The 19,914-nt window shown below is 33.7% G+C and overlaps 2 protein-coding genes across 2 annotated transcripts; both read left to right on the top strand.

Moving 5' to 3' along the window:
- The first annotated feature begins 731 nt into the window (after window positions 1-731).
- Window positions 732-4,760, top strand: tnni1b (troponin I type 1b (skeletal, slow)). The gene is made up of 8 exons (XM_026266101.1): window positions 732-851; window positions 1,953-1,980; window positions 2,790-2,796; window positions 2,951-2,992; window positions 3,187-3,318; window positions 3,537-3,626; window positions 4,113-4,289; window positions 4,373-4,760. The coding sequence occupies exons 2-8, from the start codon at window positions 1,973-1,975 to the stop codon at window positions 4,463-4,465; spliced, it is 549 nt and encodes a 182-aa protein (XP_026121886.1). The 5' UTR covers window positions 732-851; window positions 1,953-1,972; the 3' UTR covers window positions 4,466-4,760.
- A 3,518-nt stretch (window positions 4,761-8,278) lies between these two features.
- On the top strand, window positions 8,279-19,463 carry LOC113104501 (troponin T, cardiac muscle isoforms-like). Its single transcript, XM_026266099.1, has 14 exons — window positions 8,279-8,441; window positions 8,566-8,608; window positions 8,774-8,784; window positions 12,002-12,049; window positions 12,380-12,406; window positions 12,568-12,589; window positions 12,727-12,787; window positions 13,116-13,232; window positions 14,053-14,130; window positions 14,949-15,056; window positions 15,132-15,244; window positions 15,371-15,461; window positions 15,721-15,761; window positions 19,060-19,463. Exons 2-14 carry the CDS (start codon window positions 8,580-8,582, stop codon window positions 19,097-19,099), a joined length of 786 nt encoding a protein of 261 aa, XP_026121884.1. The 5' UTR covers window positions 8,279-8,441; window positions 8,566-8,579; the 3' UTR covers window positions 19,100-19,463.
- The last annotated feature ends 451 nt before the right edge of the window (window positions 19,464-19,914 follow it).

Raw genomic sequence — 19,914 nt, 5'->3', positions numbered from 1 at the left:
TACCCACGAAGTAAATTTATTTGATTAATTATGAAAGATAGTTTCCATCTTATGAGAAACCCAAAGGAAGATTTCAATGCTCAAAGATTTGTCTCTCATGATACTTCATTTATTTCTCATTTAACAGTCAACTTCCTTTTACAAATGACATCAATATTAATCACACAGTAAGTTTGGAGCTATAAACTGTAAAAGTTTTTCAAAATGAATAAAACTAAAATTATTGAAACAAGGAATACTATTTCAGTCTAATCTGAAAATGTAATGTTTAATACAGTGTTACATGTCATTTATTTGTAATTATTTATGAATTGAATTTCACAAATAACAAATAAATAGCAAGACATGAAACATGAAACAAGAGTAACGTCTGAGAAACTTTTTAATGATCTTATGAATTCAACTGATAAACATGAAGTGAGGCTGATCCCTAAAGCAAATTGGAAGACTTTGTTGAGATCTGGTCCAAAACCCATGGATTACTAGAGGCTTGTTCTCAAGAGAAGATCTGCTCTCAGTGCTGACTGAAAAGATCAGTGGAAATGTCTTTAAATGAAAGCTAAATTAGGTTGTGCGACAGGCCCGAAGCATCATGAGGAACCACAGTCCACTGTCTGACGGCTGATAAGTGCAGCACAATGACTATCAACAACAGCACTCCACAAGTGCTGGATAAAAGCTTTGTGTGTGTGTGTGTGTGTGTGTGTGTGTGTGTGTGTGTGTGTGTGTGTGTGTGTGTGTGCTAATAATATCATCCAGTAACAGGCCGAGGATGAACAATAAGAGGGTGTCTTAAAAAAGCGAGGCATTGTTCTAGAGCATCACTTCTCTGCCCATCTGAGCACCACAAGGTAAGTTCATTCAGTTTGCTTCCATGTTAAGGAAAGTTAGTCTGCATTGCATTTTTCTTCATTTCTAAGAAGAATAAACCAAAAAAATATATATAAAAATTAAAAACAAATCTGAATACTGCATAGACATTTCCTTCTCAGTATTTGCTAATATTGCCAAACGTGTAACCAAATATTCAATATTACTGTCAACAAATGTAATGGTTCAAGAAACTGTTATTGGAAAAACCCATATTGCTCAACTTGTTTAGAGAAACGTCAATACACGTGGTAAATTTACTCTTTCCTTTAATTTATTTTATTTACTTAAGTGCTTTATGATTTATAATCCTTCTCCGTCTCCCAAATCACTTTGATATTATCTCTCAGATCATTTAATTAAAAAAGTACCCCTTGCTGATTCATACATTTACTTTTAACCTTCCAGTTCAGAGCTGCATAAAACCTCAATTTAAATTGCAGAAACCCGAAACATCACATAAACATTACTTTGGAAACCACCTTTGGCGTTCGGCTAAATAAACCTATCCAGTTCCAGATTTATGATGATATGCTCGCTTTTTTTATTGCGTAATTTACCATATTTGTTTTCGTAAGTGCTCTAGACCGGTTTTACATCATCGAGCGGAAACTTGGGCTGGGTTAAAGCCTCTAAAGCCTGGTGCGGGTCTATTTATGGTACACTGCAAGTGGATATGGGCTGGAGAAAGCTGGGATTGTTATCGGTGAGGCATAGTTACCATGCCAAAATCACAGCGCCATGATAGGCTTCTGCCAACACCTTTTTTCCTACGGGTCCACTTCATCTGTGTGTGTGCAGCCGCTGTCAGGACTTTGAAGTGGTTAACAGATGCAGCACAGACGCCAAATCAATCAATTAGCAGCAGTTCATTTATTTTAAAAAGCAACACCTAAATGGTCGACATATCATTCCCACAATGAGTTCAAGAGTCAAATACGTGAGGCTGCTGCTGTTAGAGGTATAATCACATCTGATTAGCACGTCTGATTCTGGAAAAGCTGTCTGATACTCGAGCCCCTTGAAGATCCTCCCAATGGTTCTGCCCTTTGGAAACAAATGTCTTTATTTTTATCTCCTAGGTTGAATCACCATTGTAAAGATGCCTGAGTGAGTATATTGTGTGTCTGCTTTCTGTTGTTCGTCATCTTAGACGTCTTACGGCTCTCTCGACAAATGTGCTCTATTCTTGGATTTACCGGCTGTGATGTCTTTACTCAAGGCCTCAGAATTAATGAAGCCTGATTAGGAGTCTGTGAATACAATAGAGCCCAAAAATCTGAGACCACACTGAAACTCTGAGAAAGAAAATTATATATATATTCACTATTTCTGGGTCACTTATCAATAGTCAAATTAATAATTCATTAAATAATTTGTTTTGCTTCTTGCTTCTCAATTTATATGCCGAATAACTCAGACAATCAGGTTTTGTTTATGTCATCTTAAGTAATTTAGTATTTATTTTTTTGCACAAAATCTGAAAAACCAAAAAACTGTTGCATAGGATTTCCAGTTTTCACTCAGAAAGTGCTAAATTGAACAAATAATATAAAGAAAATAATTTAAAATGCGGTCACACATTGAATTTGAAATGGCATTTATAAGCAGAAAGACTGAAATGTTAAAACATACTTAAATTAGACAAATAATTTTCATTATTAACTCCATTTCATATACACTGCAATAATCTTTGATGTAATTGTAACTTTGAAAAATTATAAAATTATTTTCACTTTTTTTATAAAAATCAGTAAAATATTCTTTTCAAATGTATTAATTTGAGGAATGCTAAATAAAAGCATTTTCTCTTGAGGTCTTAGACGTTCGGACATCATTGTATGCCTCAAAACTAAAAGCTTAATTATTAACAAGAATCATATTTTATGATCTTATTGTGTGTTTTTATTCTTTTGCAGGCAAGAGGTGAGAGAGACACCCATCACTGAATGCCACTTTTTCAATACTTCTTTTCTGATCTGTAACCATAACAAATCATAATTTGATGTGATAATGATAGTATATGACAGCATAAATAATCTTTGCTCTGTATAACCAACACTTATTTTAAATTTGACAGAAAAAGTCCAAGATCTCTGCATCTCGCAAGCTGATGCTTAAGGTACAACTGCATTGCAAAAATTGTCATTTTCTTACTCAACATAAGTAGTGTTTCCTGTGCAAAATGACACATCTGTAGAGTGCATTTATGAAATGTAATAAAGCAAAATTTAACAAGCATCACAAATTAAGAAAGTGCATTCAAAAGCTAGCATATATTAGATGTTAAAGTGTGAATATCTGTGTGTTGATCAGAGTCTTATGGTAGCTAAAGCAAAGGATGAGTTAGAGCAGGAGCTGGTAGATAAAGAGGCAGAGAAGGACAGATATCTGGCTGAGAAAGCTCCTCCGCTACAGACGAGTGGCATGTCTTTTGCTGAGCTTCAGGTACATCATCCACAACACATCGCAAAACACTCTCATACTACTGATATAAATCAATTCCTTACCATGATAATACCAAAAATGATAACATGGAAACCCAAAGTGCTATTTAAGAACCATGAATGTTGTAAACAAACAATAATATTGTTGTGTATATAGAAAATCATACTCTTTCACCATCAGCAGAAACAGCACTACACTATATTTGTTCTCTCTATCAGGAGCTGTGTCGGGAACTACACGCTAAGATCGACGTGGTGGACGAGGAGCGCTATGATATCGAGGCTAAAGTGCTTCACAACACAAGAGAAGTAAAGAAACAGTTTAGCTCTTAAACAACACGCCACGTCTGTAGGGAAATAAAATGTATTTTTGGCCATTCACAATCACAGAAACTCCCAGAAACCAGACATGAAATAACACGTTTTCAGTATTAGTTTGTCAGTACATATTAAAACCATGTACTGGTAAAAATAAGAATAGTAATGATAACAATAAAAAATGACTTGGTTCAAAAAATATGAAAAACAACAGAACATTTTATGAAAACCGAAAGGAATTTTTTTTTTTAAATAATAAAATTATAAAAATGAAGCATTGCAAATGCAAAAAAAGAAAAGAAAAATACATTGGAATTGTTTTTATTAAGTCGCACCTGTTTAGGATTTTTCATTATTCCTAAATAATGCTGTAATGTTAATCAGGTATTGCTCTGGAATTACATCATATTCATACAGGAACCAAATTAGCTGATAACAACTAGCGAATGATGAAACTTTTAATCAAACCTGCTGCAGATCAAGGACCTGAACATCAAAGTCCTGGACCTGAGAGGCAAATTCAAGCGACCCAGCCTGAGGAGAGTCCGAGTCTCCGCTGACGCCATCCTGCGCTCCCTGCTGGGCTCCAAACACAAGGTGTCCATGGACCTGAGAGCAAACCTCAAGTCCGTCAAGAAGGAAGACACAGAGAAGGTGTGCTGGGGGTCCACCAGGACTGAAATCAAAGCGTTGAAGCGGTGTGACATAATTCTGTTCTGTATTTGTGTTTGTTGTAGGAGAAGACGGTGGAGGTCAGTGACTGGAGGAAAAATGTGGAGGCCATGTCTGGAATGGAAGGAAGGAAGAAAATGTTTGATGCTGCACAGTAAACGAGTGAACGCAATCAACATCTGCAAACATGCGAGTGTGTATGAGTTACATATGGATAACTAATTATAAAATATCAAGTGATTTGTGAGTGTGTAACATAAATACGTCGAATTAAAAACCCTGTGATGAAGTTGCCAGAAAGGGTTGAACTTCGTGTGAAAAGCATCATCAACATTGTCCTGTAAATAAATGGTGTAATTTGCAGATATCATGATTTATCATTTCATCTGAATGTTTTAAATGGACAAATGTTTGGCAAGGTAATGAGTAAAGCTGAGGAGAAAATGTACTCTTGTATGTAGCCCTTTCTGCTTCATAAAATGATTCATCCTGACTAACATGATGTGCTGATAAGACCAAAGTGACTATTTCATTGGTTTCGCTGCATATTTCTCAGTTTAGCAGTCAATATTTGATTAAATTGCATTACAGTCAAACAAAGAAGGGATTGTATTTTCTCAATATATTAATTAAAAGAGCCTAATTTCATCTTCAATACCAGTAGATGAAGACCATCAGTAAAATCACTTACCAGCTGCTAGAGGGCAGCATTTATCTGCTAGAACTTATTGTATTAAAATAAACTATCTATATTTATTTACTTATACACTATTTGATCTATATTTATTAAATAGCTTTCCTGTAGCACAAACAGTACAACAGCAACCACAAGGTCATGGGTTCGATTCCCAGGAAAAACAAGAACTTATTAAAGGTAAATGGGTACCACTGAACGCAATGTGAGTCTCTTTGGATAAAAGCGTGTGTCAAATGCATGTACTTTAATGCATTAATCATCAATAAGCATTAGTAGTAGAAGCTGCAAGGTCGTATAATTATTCTTATGATGGAAATTATGTTTATGAAGCAATAGCTCCTAATTCCTTTCAAAACGTTCAAATTATGACCAAACATGGTTTCACAGTTTGAAAAAAAGTATGTATATATAGACCCAGAAACCAAAACACTGATGTTAAGAAGCTGAAAATAAAACATAATTCATTTTTATCTCTAAAGAATATCCATAAAACATCTCAAGAGCTTTTGTTCTTAGGTGTGCACTGAAAATAATTGACAGTGATCTTTAAAAAGATTGTTAATAAGTCATACTTGAAACTGAAAAACTGCATAAAAAGCAAGGCCAAAGCCATTCATCCAAAACATGTCCAAACACATAACCAGCTGACAAAACCAGTTACTAAGACCAAACACTGCTCACTGTCCAGGACATTCACACGAGGTCAGAGTGTCGAAAAGGCGAAACATTTCATGATTTCAATTTCTTTTTTTGTGACATTCACCCATTCCTGGTCACATGATTCACCTCTGAAATATGAAAGATCAGCCTTTATGTCCTTCACATAACCTCTGCAATCACTAGACTAGAACATAATAAAGTTTTACTCTAGTGCTGGATTAACTGTCTGAATAGTGTCTCCAGCTCAGTACAGTTCTTCATTCATTGTGCTAAGTTTCTACATTCTTCTTTCTTTTATTCAACGACATAACAAATAGCATGTTTTAAGAGCAGGCCATTTAAAGGTCAGTGTTTCTTCTTGAATGAGCAAGTGAGGACAGGAAGACAGTCTCTCTATCAGCGCTGATATTATACAGTTTAAAAAATCCTTTTTTATTTTATTAATATAATTCATAATATATTGTATATATATATATCATAATAAAATGTTATAGTGTTTTATTAGGATGAGAATGCATTTGCATATTTTTTTATGAATCTCTTTGTGATAAAATTATTATAAAAAAACGTTATAATTTAAATGACACTTTGCAGATAATTTATGACATCTATAATTAAATATCTCACATATTTTGTCATAAATATATATATTGATATATTGATATTTTGATATTATTTGGGATGTTATTGTTTAATAAAAAAGGCTATTATTTTTTTTTTTTTACTTTATGCAGCCCATATAATAATATAAATAATAATGTTAGTTTTTTCATATTTTGTATTGATGACAGTGGTGGTTAAAATCAGGTTTTAATCTTTTCATGTGAGATACATTTTATCTATTTATATATAACTAATTATATACTGTAATTTAACAATAAATAAATAAACAAACCACAAATAAAGAAAATAAAACCAATCTAATTTACAGAATACTTTTTATAGTAGGTGCTCTCGAAAAAATTAATTAATAAAATAATATTAATAATAAATAGAGCTGCAAGCAGTGATACAAGGCTATTTCTCAGGAATGGAAATGAATATCAAAAACCTGTTCAGTCACTTCTGTGTGGCTTGGTCCATAGATTATCTCTGCCAAATTTTAGAAAAAAAATTGAGTTGTATATTATATAAGTTATTACCATTTCAATGTATAATTTTTGAACTGGGGGTGGCGCTATATAGAATTGGTCCTAGAGACCCCAAAGTTGCTCAGATCACTATTCATGACCATCACTACAAGTGTGCCAACTTCCATCATTTTCCTATATATTCTGTTCATAGGGCTGTCATAGACTCCCATTGGACGAGAATAAGAAGAGGAATCAGTACAAATACAACTAATAATAATACATGTGCAGTCTGGTTACATACAGTACACTGAAGCTATTGTTTACTGAGACTGACCAGCTTCAAACTTTCTATAAGACTAATAAAAACGAATAAGACACCCGGTGAGATAATAAAGAATAGAGATTCTCCAGCAGGTCACACTTGTCACATTAGTTACTCACTGAATGAATAATGGAAACTGTGATTAACTGTGTTAATATTCTCACCTGCAGGGTTTGACATGCTTTGACCCTTCAAACAGGCACAGGAAATGAGCCACAGGTCAACGTTTATGAGCGCTGCCTAGACAGATTTCGGCTCAACTAGATTTACTAGACATTTTTACCATGACCTAGACAGATGCAAGTCTTCACAGATGTGAAAGACCTTGGTGCATGAATTTCAGAAATAGCATATACCTCAGGCCAGACCAAGATGTAGATGAGTTTGTTTCTTCATCAGATTTGGAGAAATATAGCATTAAATCACTTTCTTATCAATGGATGCTCTGCAGTGAATGGGTGCCGTCAGAATGAGAGTCCAAACAGCTGATAAAAACATCACAGTAGTCTACAATTAATCCACTCCACTCCAGTCCATCAGTTAATGTCTTGAGAAGCCAAAAGCTGTGTGTTTGTAAGAAACAAATCTATCATTTAAACGTTTTAACTTAAAACTTCTTGCCAAAAATATAAATCCATAATCAATAATAACGCTTCCTCCAATCTTTTGTTGTTCTCTCACATTAAAATACACCTAAATCTTTGTTTAAAACTGTTTTAGGGTACTTGATCTGTGCATATTTCTTTCCTGATTCACGATGACTTTTTCAATGAAGAAAACAATATTAAGGATTATGACCACATATTTTAGCCAGAAGTGCAATCTAAGAGTTAAAACATCCTACAAACACACATTTTCACTTCACAAGACATTAACTGATGGACTGGAGTGGATTACTTGTGAATTATTGTGATGGTTATTGTGACAAACAAACTCATCTACAAATTTGATTACCTAAGGGTGAGTACATTTTCAGAAGTTTTTTACATTTGAGTGAACTATTCCTTTAATTTACCAGTATCTAAATCTTATACTACCTAAGTCACTGTATTATTTTGTACAAAAAAAACGATCAGTCCAAAACAGTCCGAGCTCTAAGATCATCATACGAGCACACAGTTGTCAGCCGATCTAAGAATAGACACGATGCACAGACACAGAGAGATAATGTGTCAATTGTTCTCATTGTGCATGTATTATGTGTGTTCATAGATGCATGTATGTGCGGAGGCATGTCCAGCCCACCCTCTGTCAACCAAACATCACATATATAGCCATGTAATCTTGGGACAATTTATACATCATTGCAGATCCGCTTCAAGAGCAAACTGCCTTCGGTGACAGACTGGTGAGTAACCTCATCCTGACCATCCTAAAGACAGGTAAGAACAATATCTGCACATCTCCACCAAAAGCATGATAAGGATTGATCCTTTAATGTGTCGTCATCGTAGTACAATCACTGAAAAAGCTGACAAGATCTTCTGTAATCTGTATATGAAACAGGTCTTAATCTAAGCATGTCATACAGAGAGGACGTGGAGTATGAGTAAGTGTCTTGTGCTTCATTTAAGAGCAATTATATGAAATGCGTAGGATGTAACAAGAGAATAAATGCATGAAGTTTATTCACAGACACACATTCAATCACTGACATGTTTATAGGGATTTCTAAAGTTAATATAACGTTCCCATCTTGTTTGCTTCTGTCCAGGGAGCAGGAGGGTAAGTTTTCATCTTAAATTTTGGTTGTCTGTAAATAATAAATCTGCACTGAGTTACTGTAGATCTTAAACTCACAGTTTGCCTAAAACCCCCAAAACAACTCACAAAAAACATCCTATGAAAGTGGAAAATATACAAATATTACAATAAGTGTTATTTTTCACTTAAATAGTTAATTTAGATTTTTACTGAATTAAAAGAATAATTTAGATTACCCAACAAAATACCTTTTTAATGAAGATGAATAATGAGCATATTGAAATTACTAAAAGGATAAATTCAAATAAACAACTTTAAAATAGAACATCTTAACTTTTACATCAGCCACATAAGAAAAAAAAAGTTTTTTTTGTCATGAGATTTCTAAAAGATGTTCACGCAAACACCCTCTCAAATAAAACATTTCACCTTTTTCAAGTCATTTCCACCACATAACAAAAAATCATACTCTAAATAATAATTATGACAAATTGACAAAATTCTTACATGAAATGAAATTATGAAATTAAAAAGTCATTGATATTAAAAGTCATTATGACAAAGAAGAATTATCAATCCTTTGCCATAATTATGACCTTTTTTCTCTTAGTTTCGACTTTTTGTCATTATGATTTGCATGCCATTATTTTGATGTTTTTTATACTGCAGAATTGAGCTTCCACACCTTTTTACACAGATCTTTGGACAGAAATAATTATGGCTATAATCTAAATCTATGCTATTGTGGGATCAAATGCATAGCATTGATGTTTCACTTAATAGTCGGTTTTTATTAAACATGCATGCGTGACTCAGTATAATACACTTTATTTAGAGACACTTAACAAATGCATTTGATGATTCTTCTGATTATTCATAATGATTAAAATGCATGCATGATAGGCTTAATTTTCTATGATTTTACTGCTGTTTTTCCTAAAAGCATAGTTTAAGCAGAGAGAGGTGCATGTGTTTGAGAAGGGCTGTTGTTTGGAGCACAATGGCAAGCTCAGTCTCTCCCTCTCTCGGCCGGCCCAAATGGGAATCAGGTTTCCTCCCTGAAGATGATTCGGTTTGCACATCGGCTCCCGGGCTTTTACCCTGAGACCTCAGTTAAAGGTTACCTCTATTGACCAGAAGAGGAGAGAGTGAGATTCACAGCGAATGAGGACGCACTGAACAAAGACATGTATTTTGACTACAAACCGTCCCTTCATGTGACAGGAATGTGTGTTTAGCCCACTGAAATAAGACCCACAGAAACTGATAAGGGATCAGCAGAAGAATTTAGCTGACACTTTCCAAATTTTTTGGCATCCCATGACTTTTCGAAGCATTAGTGGGAACACAAGAAAATTACTAAACCTTAAACTGAAGTGAAAACAAAAATTCTTATACCTAATTCAAAATATTAAGAAAACCCTGATAGTATATCAATGACCCTAAAATAAAAAATAGATAATAAATAGACACATAATCTCAATAACTGATGTTATAAAACTATGTAAATGTGTAAATGTAATATCTATATATAATGAAAATATGCTTTTCTTATTTATACAAATAGTTGTACATATACTGCATTTAAACTGTATATTTCTAAAGTAACATTTGGTCCCAGCGCTGGGGTGTGTGTTGTGAGATCATGTTCTTTGGCAGCACATACCGATATCAGAGGAGTTTATGTGCTGTGTTTATGGGCTGGATTAGCTCGAGGGTGGAGTATCAGGACCAGCAGTTTGCCAAACCACATTATCTAACAGCCCTACATGACATCATTCACGATTCTTAGAATTTATTGTTTAAATGAAGCCTGATTTGCTTCATCTACTCTCAAGCGCCTTATATGCATTCAAAGAGTTAAATGAGGCTGAAGTATGTGTGCATTTTGGAGTTGGTTTGGTAACAAAACTATCTCTAGTAGTGAGCTAAATCTGACATCCTAAAATGAACAAAATGGTTTATTGTCTAGATAAAAAAATATTTTTCTTCTAGTCATTAAACAAAGCAAAAACAATAACAATATTAATAAAAGCAACATACAGTTTGTCCTCATTCAGATAAGTGTGTGTTTGAGAGTCTGTGTATTGTGCATGCATGCATTGCTCATTTGCAAGCATATGCATGATTATGTTCTCACGCTGTCTGAGTCTGCTTTGCTCAGAGGAGTTGTGGGATGAGGAGGTGCATGAGGAGCTTGTTCTAATGCTATTGCTAAAGCCACAGCTAATAATGAATGAGATTTGTTTGCAAGCTTTTTTTCTGCCATGCATGAAAATTTGTACAAAGTTAATTGTTACTTTTTATTGCATAAGTCATTTTTTATTTCAATTTTTTTATATAAATCACAATAAAACATTTCCCTTCACAACTCTGAATTTATATCTCACAATTCTTACAATTCTCAATTTTCTTTCCACAGAATTCTGACCTTACATTTTTACCTATTTTTTTATTTGTTTGTTTGCTTTTTTTTGTTTTTGCATTGGAGTAATAATAATAATAATAATAATAATAATAATAATAATAATAATAATAATAATAATAATAATAATAATAATAATAATAATGATTGCAAGTTTATATTTAACAATTCTGATACAGAATAGAGACATAAATTCAGAAATGTTTGCCATTATGGACTCAGAAAAGAACAGATTATGCTGTTGTGTAAATTCCAAAAAGTTTGTCAAGAGCATTTCCCGAAATAAAAAAGGGTAAATTATATTTGGATAAACAAATTAATTATTAATTTATTAATTTAAAAGAATGAAATAATGTTAAATTTTTAAGCCAATACTAGGCAATTTATTCATGCATCATATAATTTCTTAGTTTCTTTTGATTAGGGACTGAAAATAAAACCCTCTTAGCTTAATTTGTGTGTTTTATAAAATGGATAATGCCTGTTAATATTTCTAAAAGTAAAATATTTATCATTTTAAACAACAGTTATTTAGCTAGGTTCTTTCTACTTTAATTCAGTGTGTTATTTGCCATTTCTTTGTAATTATTTGTGAAATTTACTACCAATTTCTTAGTCAAAATTGTTTCAAAGTAACTCCTACACCATTTTTATTTTAATATATTAGTTCTTCAGAATTATAATCACTCAGGGTTAATAACTAAGTAATGCAGTAGCATATACAGTTAGTGTATAATGAAACACAGGGCAAGACTTCAAGCGCATCATTATGTGTTTCCAGGTAAATCCTCCTGTTTATGTGTTATGTTTTAGGGCTTGTAGAGGCCAGCGGGAAGCAAACACCCAATCCACATCATAAAGGTAATAAAATAAAGGTTGATTCAGCAAGTGATTATAATCCGATCAACAACACCCAATAATTATACTTTCACAAAGTCACTGAAGGGTGACACATTTGGGATGAAGTTTAGAACAATGTCAGCTATTGTCAGCTCAATGGAACACATCCATTATGTTTAAGAAGCTTCGAACACTTCCAGATTTCTTAAGATGAAATACTCTGAAAACAATGGTGACCTTTTTTTTTTTAGACAAAATACCTTTTCGTTTCTGATAACAAACATGCCTTCAAGGCTTCTGTATCTATTGTGGATCTTTACATTGCTGTCATAGCTGTCTTTTCTCATGTAGATGCTGCTGAGGAACCTGGGGAAGAAGGTAAAGTGATAACATCAGACTCACTCAAAACTGGTTTCACCCTAGAAACTGAGCCCTGATGACCTTTGACCCCTTTTAAAAGAAACAACAGTAAAATCATCCGCAACTAAATCATACATTTGTAATTTTGTCTTTACTCTCCTGCCAACTGGATGATGCAGGAGAAACAAAACCAAAACATAAGTAAGTAAAACTTTCAAATGTGTGCACAATTTTTTTATAAATGAAATAGCTTATGTATAAAGTATAATGTATAACAATGCATTTCCAAATGTAAGCATGAAAAAAAAAAATACTTAAGCATTGTTGTTGATTATTAGACCCTTTGTGCCAGCTTTGGTGCCTCCCAAAATACCTGATGGAGAGAAAGTTGATTTTGATGTGAGTATTTTATTTTATTTTATGTTGCATCATACTTCATTTAATTATTGTAGCATACAGGTCTTTCATTTGTTTACATTGCATTCATTTGTTTACTACTGCAGGTTTGCTTTGCCGTGTTGTGCATGTCAGCAACAACGCTCTGCAAATGCTTTTGCGATACAGATATTTGTTAATACCTCTCATGCCAATAAATCACTCTGAATTATCTGCTACTAAACTAAACAGTGTTTTATGACCTGCACAGTCATAAAACGTGCTGTGAGTAGTTTCTACTGTACTGTACATTACCACTATAATATAATTACCTTGAACACCGTATCCTCAGGACATTCACCGCAAACGTATGGAGAAAGACCTGACAGAGCTACAGACGCTCATCGAGGCTCACTTTGAGAGCAGAAAGAAAGAAGAAGAAGAGCTGATCAACCTCAGCCAAAGGATTGTAAGACTTTTTGTTTTTTATAAAAATGTAATTAATTTCTTCATAACTATTGTCACACATTACAGTATAAATAAATAAACCCTCACCACAGCAACTATGGTAAAAACAAGTGAACCCTTTTTTTTTAAATCACCCTGCTGACAAAATGCTATTGATTTACTAGGTTTTGTTGGTAAACAAAATCAAACTACATGTGAGTCTTCTGAAAACGAGTGAATTTGATAAGATGTGATTGAAATTATCACTAAATAGATCCGAATGGAAACTGTGATACATGACCATTAAAAACTTTGGGATTGGTATGATTTAAAAAAGAAAAGAAAAAAGTACTTTTGTTAATCAAGGATGTATTTAACTGATCAAGAGTGACAGTAAAGCATTTATAATGTTACAGAAGCTTTCTCTTTCAGATAAGTGCTGTTGTTTTGAACTTTCTATTCACCAAAAAATCCTGAAAAATAAAGTGTATCTGGTTTCCACAAAAATATATGAAGCAGCACAACTGTTGTCATCACTGACAATATATCAATAAAAAAAAATTCTTGAGCAGCATAATTAATTTAATCACAGGAGTAAGTAACATTTTACAATGAATTCAAGTGAAAACAGTTCACAACATTACTGTTTTCACTGACTTTTTGATCAAAAAATACAGCCTTGGTGAGCAAAAGAGACTTCTTTCAAAAGCATTACAAATCTTCTATTCCAACTGATATTGTAAGTGCCTCTAAATATGTTTGAAAGCTTTCATATGTGCTAAATATGATAAGTGCATCTTCAAAGTTTGGTAAATGTACGTGTTGTCTATGTTGACCATCAGGAGAACCGGAGGGCAGAACGAGCGGAGCAGCACCGGGTCCACACAGAGCGCGAAAAAGAGCGGCAAAACAAACTAGCCGTAAGTTCCTTAAAGTAGACATCACATCGATGTTGTTCACCTTTTATTTTACAACGTGGAGATAAGCTATTTTCTTTGAATGTGCGAGACTTCCAGCTTCCAAATCATTAGCTGTTACAGGTTAAAAAAAACGTTTACTAATGTTAGATGATTAATGAAAGTGCAATCAACGGGAAAACTGTTTGCACTACAAACCGTTCTGTTTATGATTACGATGATAAATTAATATAATATGATAACTAATACCACTTTGCAATATCAAGTAGCATAATGGTCTGGTTATGCTAAAATTACTGGAAGAAAATGACACCAGACATTTCACACATCACATTTTTATATGATTATTAAAGGGGTCGTGACATGGATTTTTTAAAAAGTATTTTTTATATATATATTTCTTGAGGTTTACTTTATTAATTTTTTTGCACTGAAAAAAAAAAAAAAAACATGTGGAAAAATGCAAATTTTTAACCCTCATTCTGACCCTCTGTCTAAAACGACCTGTTTTAAGGGGCGTGTCCTTTAAGGCTCCTCAGTGATCGACCACTGTTATGATTGGCTGACGTCATTGCATTGGCCTATGGTGAGAAGAAGACTATTCGTCGATTCCTTGCTCTGGAGGCGGAGTTTATGCAAATGTTTGTGCCCCTGTGATGTCATCATGCGCCTCAGATCCAAACAAGTCATTTTTCAGAGCTTGATTAACCAAATGCTTTGTTTATAATGAGGAGGAAGTTTTAAGCTGTGAAATATGCCAAAGAAATCAAGGCAAATTAAATTTCCCATATCATGACCCCATTAATTAATATATCTTTCAGGAGGAAAAGGCACGAAAGGAGGAGGAAGAGGCCAAGAGGAAGGCTGATGATGACGCGAAGAAGAAGAAGGTTCTCGCGAGCTTCCAGTACACTGGATACATGCAAAGAGTAATGAGCTCAGAGGTCAAAGGTCACGGTGCACTGTCACTACATGCTTATTTTCCGTTTTGTTTTGATTGACAGACAGACAAGAGGGGTCGTCCTAAGAAGCAAACAGAGAGGGAGAAGAAAAAAACAATTCTTAGTGAACGCCGTAAGGAACTGAACATTGAAAACCTGAGTGCCGATAAACTGAGGTGAACATGACAGCACATACATGAACCATAGTGAAGTAGCATAACATGCATTGTGGCATGAAGCCACAGACTGTTGCTTCACACTCATGGACTGGTTAGTCATGTTCCTCATGTGCTTTTATTCAGAGAAACCGCTAACGAACTCTGGAAGTGGATGTGCCAACTTCAAGCCGAGAAGTTTGAGCTGCAATACAGATACATGTGCCAGAAATACCAGGTGAGGTTTCACATCCACAAAGCCTGACATGATGTTAGAGGAGTCGTAATATTAGGAGAGGATGAGTTTATGGGATGTACAGTACGGTACAACTATCAATTACACACACAAGCAGTCACACCCAGCACAGACTTGGCAGAACAATCATCTGGGCCGGTTCCCGGAAACACTGTTTGATTGACATGAGAAGGAAGCAAAGCTTTTACGGTGATGATTCACCGAGACAGATTCATGCGTGTGATATTTTTTTGTCTCATAGATCACCGTCCTTAGGAATCGTGTCAGTGACCATCAGAAAAAGTAAGCATACAGCATGTAAGTTCATACAACTAACCAAAGTGCCAGAATTTAGATTTTCTTTTTTATTTTTGTGAGGTTGTTCACATGATCTATTTCATTTGGCCCACATTTTAGACAATAATCATCATATTTTTGCCTATGTGAAATTAGACGAAATATACAACAGCAAAAAGTTTGGGATTTTAATGTTGTAATGTTTTCTCACCGAGGCTAAATCTAGTTGTTTAAAAAAATACAGTAAAAACCATAATATTGTGAAATATTATTGCGATTTAAAATCTCTGTTTTATATTTGAATATATTTTAAAATAGAATTTATTCCCATGATACAAAGCTGTATTTTCAGCATCATTCCTCCAGTCTTCAGTGTCACATGATCCTTCAGAAATCATTCTAATATACTGATTTGCTGCTAATGAACATTTCTGATTATTAATGTTGAACACAGTTCTGCTGCTAAATATTTTTGTGGCACATTTTTTTCAGGATTCTTTGATGAATAGCAAGTTCAAAACATCAGCATTTATTTAAAATAGAAATCTTTCATAACACTACAAATGCTTTTATTGTCACTTTTGATCAATTGAATGCATCCTTGTTGAATAATAGTTTTAATTTCTTTTAAAATGTTTTGCACGAAAGTGTATATGTGGATTTATATTGTAAACATACAGTTTGTACAATACCTCACAATTCACTAATTATTTTTGATTCACGCCAGCAGTTATCAATCATGCAATCATGAATGTCAATTAAACATTGGAGTCATGTTGTAAAAAATCAGATATGTATGAAAGCAGCTCAAATTGAATTCAGTGTGATATTGTCTTTACATTTGGGAAAAGAGAAAACAGATGTGACCTCATTCAGCTGTTTGAACAGCTAAAAACCTGCATAGCCCCTATAGGTGTTAAATATCAAACAACGGTTATACAATAAAACATGTTACCTTCAGATCAGATATGAACAGTGATGAGCAATAGTCCTGAAATAACAAAGTATTAACCTCAGTGTGTGACAGACCTGGGTGAAGACAAAGCTACGACATGTAATGCCGCTATAGGCTAATCTAGCATAGCATCATATATATCATATATATACATCATATATATATATATATATATATATATATATATATATATATATATATATATATATATATATATATATATATATAAAGATGGTTTAGTGTCATGGGAATACCCTGTTATTTTGATATGTATCAAGGTGTTGAATGATCAAGTTTGTATACCATATGGTCTTTAAAGGCACTTTAAGATACTTTAAAGAATATTATAGTGATGCCTTCATGCTAGTTTTCAAAAACATTGCATTATCATGTTGATATTTAATATATTTTTATGCACACACACACACACACACACACACACACACAATTTTTTGTAAACTTAAAATATATAGTTCTAAGTTAAAAGGTGTACTTTGAGTCTAAATATTTATTTAATCTATAATGGACTTCGAAAAGACCATCATACTAGTGTCCAATAACATGGTATTATCATGTTTTTATATAATAATTTCCTATATATTATATGCAATATATAAAAATATACACCGTAAAAAAAAGTTTTGTAATCTAATCCAAAATAACTAGTTTAATTTAAGAAAGAAGTATAACTTTAAATTACTGAACCAATTTGATGCAATTCGGCTGATGCAACAATATTATTAGGTTTTTTTGCAAAATATAAAAATATACACCAAAAAATGTTGGTGAGGTAACAAAAATATATTGATATAAAACAAGATATATTGATATAGATTACTGTTATTATATCATATCTATATACTTAATATCATCAAATTGATTCATATATATATAAGAATCAATCTGACAATATTAAGTAAATGCAATAAAATAATTTCATATTCAGGAAAATAATAAGGAATTAATCAAAGAAGACTGATTTAAATAGTTAAGTTAATGCAACAGAAATCATTTTATTTAATGCACATTTTTACTTTTTACAACGTATATGGGACTAATTTAGTTGCAAAATATATCTACTAAACATGGCACTTTTTTTTAAGAATGTGGTCATGAGCTCGAGCCTTCTGGAAGTCAGGTAGTTTAATAAAAGACCACAACCATCATAATATAACGAACAGCTGCTATTTCAAACCCATCATTCAATGAACTTAACAAATCCCTGTAGTCAAACCCAGTGTTTGTCGGATAGGTGAAGTATTTCACGCCAAACTCATGACTTCTGTCTGACTCATGCCAAATCTGTTTGGACTTGCCGAGCTGTTTCTGTTAATGCGACCGACCGGTACTGAACTGAGCCGAAATACAGCTGGGATGTTCCATCGGGCTCATCTGTGGGAATAAGTGGTGTCTAACAGAGGATTTCTGTAGTTAACTATAGGTATGAAACTTCAGATTCTGTTCCAAGATGATTAATCGAAGCGTTTCCCTGAGGGGATCCACATTCCCAGGCTCTCCAGTGCACTTAATGGCTCTGTTATGATGGGCACACAGAATAAAGACAGATCCGGCAGCTGTTCGGGGGTTAAGGAGGAAGTTACAGGGGATCAGACAGACCCGGGGCTCCTGGACTAGAAGAATGGGAGATTTGATCTGGTCTGACCTCGCTACTGCCAGAGATCAAGACAACACATGCTGGAAATCCACCTGTACAAAATAAGTCAAATCTGAGGCAGCTAAATAAAGGAAGATGGATTTTGTTAACACCTACTGTAAGGGTGGGTATTTTGGGTCATGCTATATGTGACCCTGGACCACAAAACCAGTCTTAACATGTTATGAAAGGACAATATTTGGCAGAGATACAACTATTTGAAAATCTGGAATCTGAGGGTGCAAAAAAAAAATACTTGACACTGAGAAAATCGCCTTTAAAGTTGTCCAAATGAAGCTTTTAGCAATGCATATTACTAATCAAAAATACTTAATATACTTTATATCTATACTTAATATCCTAATGATTCTTGGCATAAATAAAAAATCTATAATTTTGAACCATACAATATATATATATTTTTTGGCTATTGCTACAAATATACCCAGCGACTTAAGACTGCTTTTGTGCTCCAGGGTCACATATTCTTAAAAATAAACAATATTAACAGATCTAAAAAGACTGAGGCTGAAGCCATTGAAGAAGCTTTTTAAATCCAGCAACAAAAACGGTTGTATTCTTCATGACCCCAAAATACATCACAGGCCGCTCCAAAAACAAAAAGGCAACCATATCATGCTACACTGATCACTTGCATAATTAACTTTTATTTAAAATGTTTTTTTTTCTTTAAGTACCAAAGGCCCGAAGAGTAAGAGAGGACTACGTAAATAAAGCAGCTTCATGAAGACACCAGCAACGTCTACCACACTGATAATGTAATCATAAATAATATGCTTTCATGTATTCATCTTTTTTTGAAGCACTACAAAGAATAATAACAGGCATCTGACTGAAATATGAATCACTGAAGTTGATGTTAAAGTGACTAATAAATAACTTGCCATTTGAAATGGATTACTCTTTTCAGTGTTAATTAAATGCATGTCATCATAATGAAAGTGCCGTGATGTGTATAGCTGTCATTTATGATTGTATTATCTTAAAGCTGCAGTAGGTAACTTTTGTAAAAATGTATTTTTTACATATTTATTAAACCTGTCATTATGTCCTGACAGTAGAATATGAGACAGATAATCTGTGAAAAAATCAAGCTCCTCTAGCTCCTCCCAGTGTCCTATTGCCATTTGCAGAAATTCATCCGCTCCTGGTAAGAAACAACCAATCAGAGCATTCGTTTATAATATATAATAGGCGAGTACACCATGAATCCATTTTCCAAATCGTGTTTTTAGCTTTTCACTAGGGTGCACCTATAATAAGTGTTTATATTCGGACTATTTTAGATTGCTTCGGGGGTACCGCGGCGGAGTAACCCAGTACCTTTGTGATTCTTCATAGACATAAACAGAGAGAAGTAGTTCCGGCTATGATGTTCTTCCGCAAGATGCAAACAGTTCTGTTTATTAACCGCTAGAGCGTCAAAAGTTCCCTACCGCAGCTTTAATGTTAATGAATCATAATCGGTGTAGTGAAAGGAGATATAATTGAAATCTAAAAGCATTGTATGCATTTTCAGAGAATTGCAA

Source organism: Carassius auratus, chromosome 6, assembly GCF_003368295.1.
Source record: "Carassius auratus strain Wakin chromosome 6, ASM336829v1, whole genome shotgun sequence".
Taxonomy (NCBI): Eukaryota; Metazoa; Chordata; class Actinopteri; order Cypriniformes; family Cyprinidae; genus Carassius; species Carassius auratus.
This window is presented reverse-complemented; position numbering and strand designations above follow the sequence as displayed.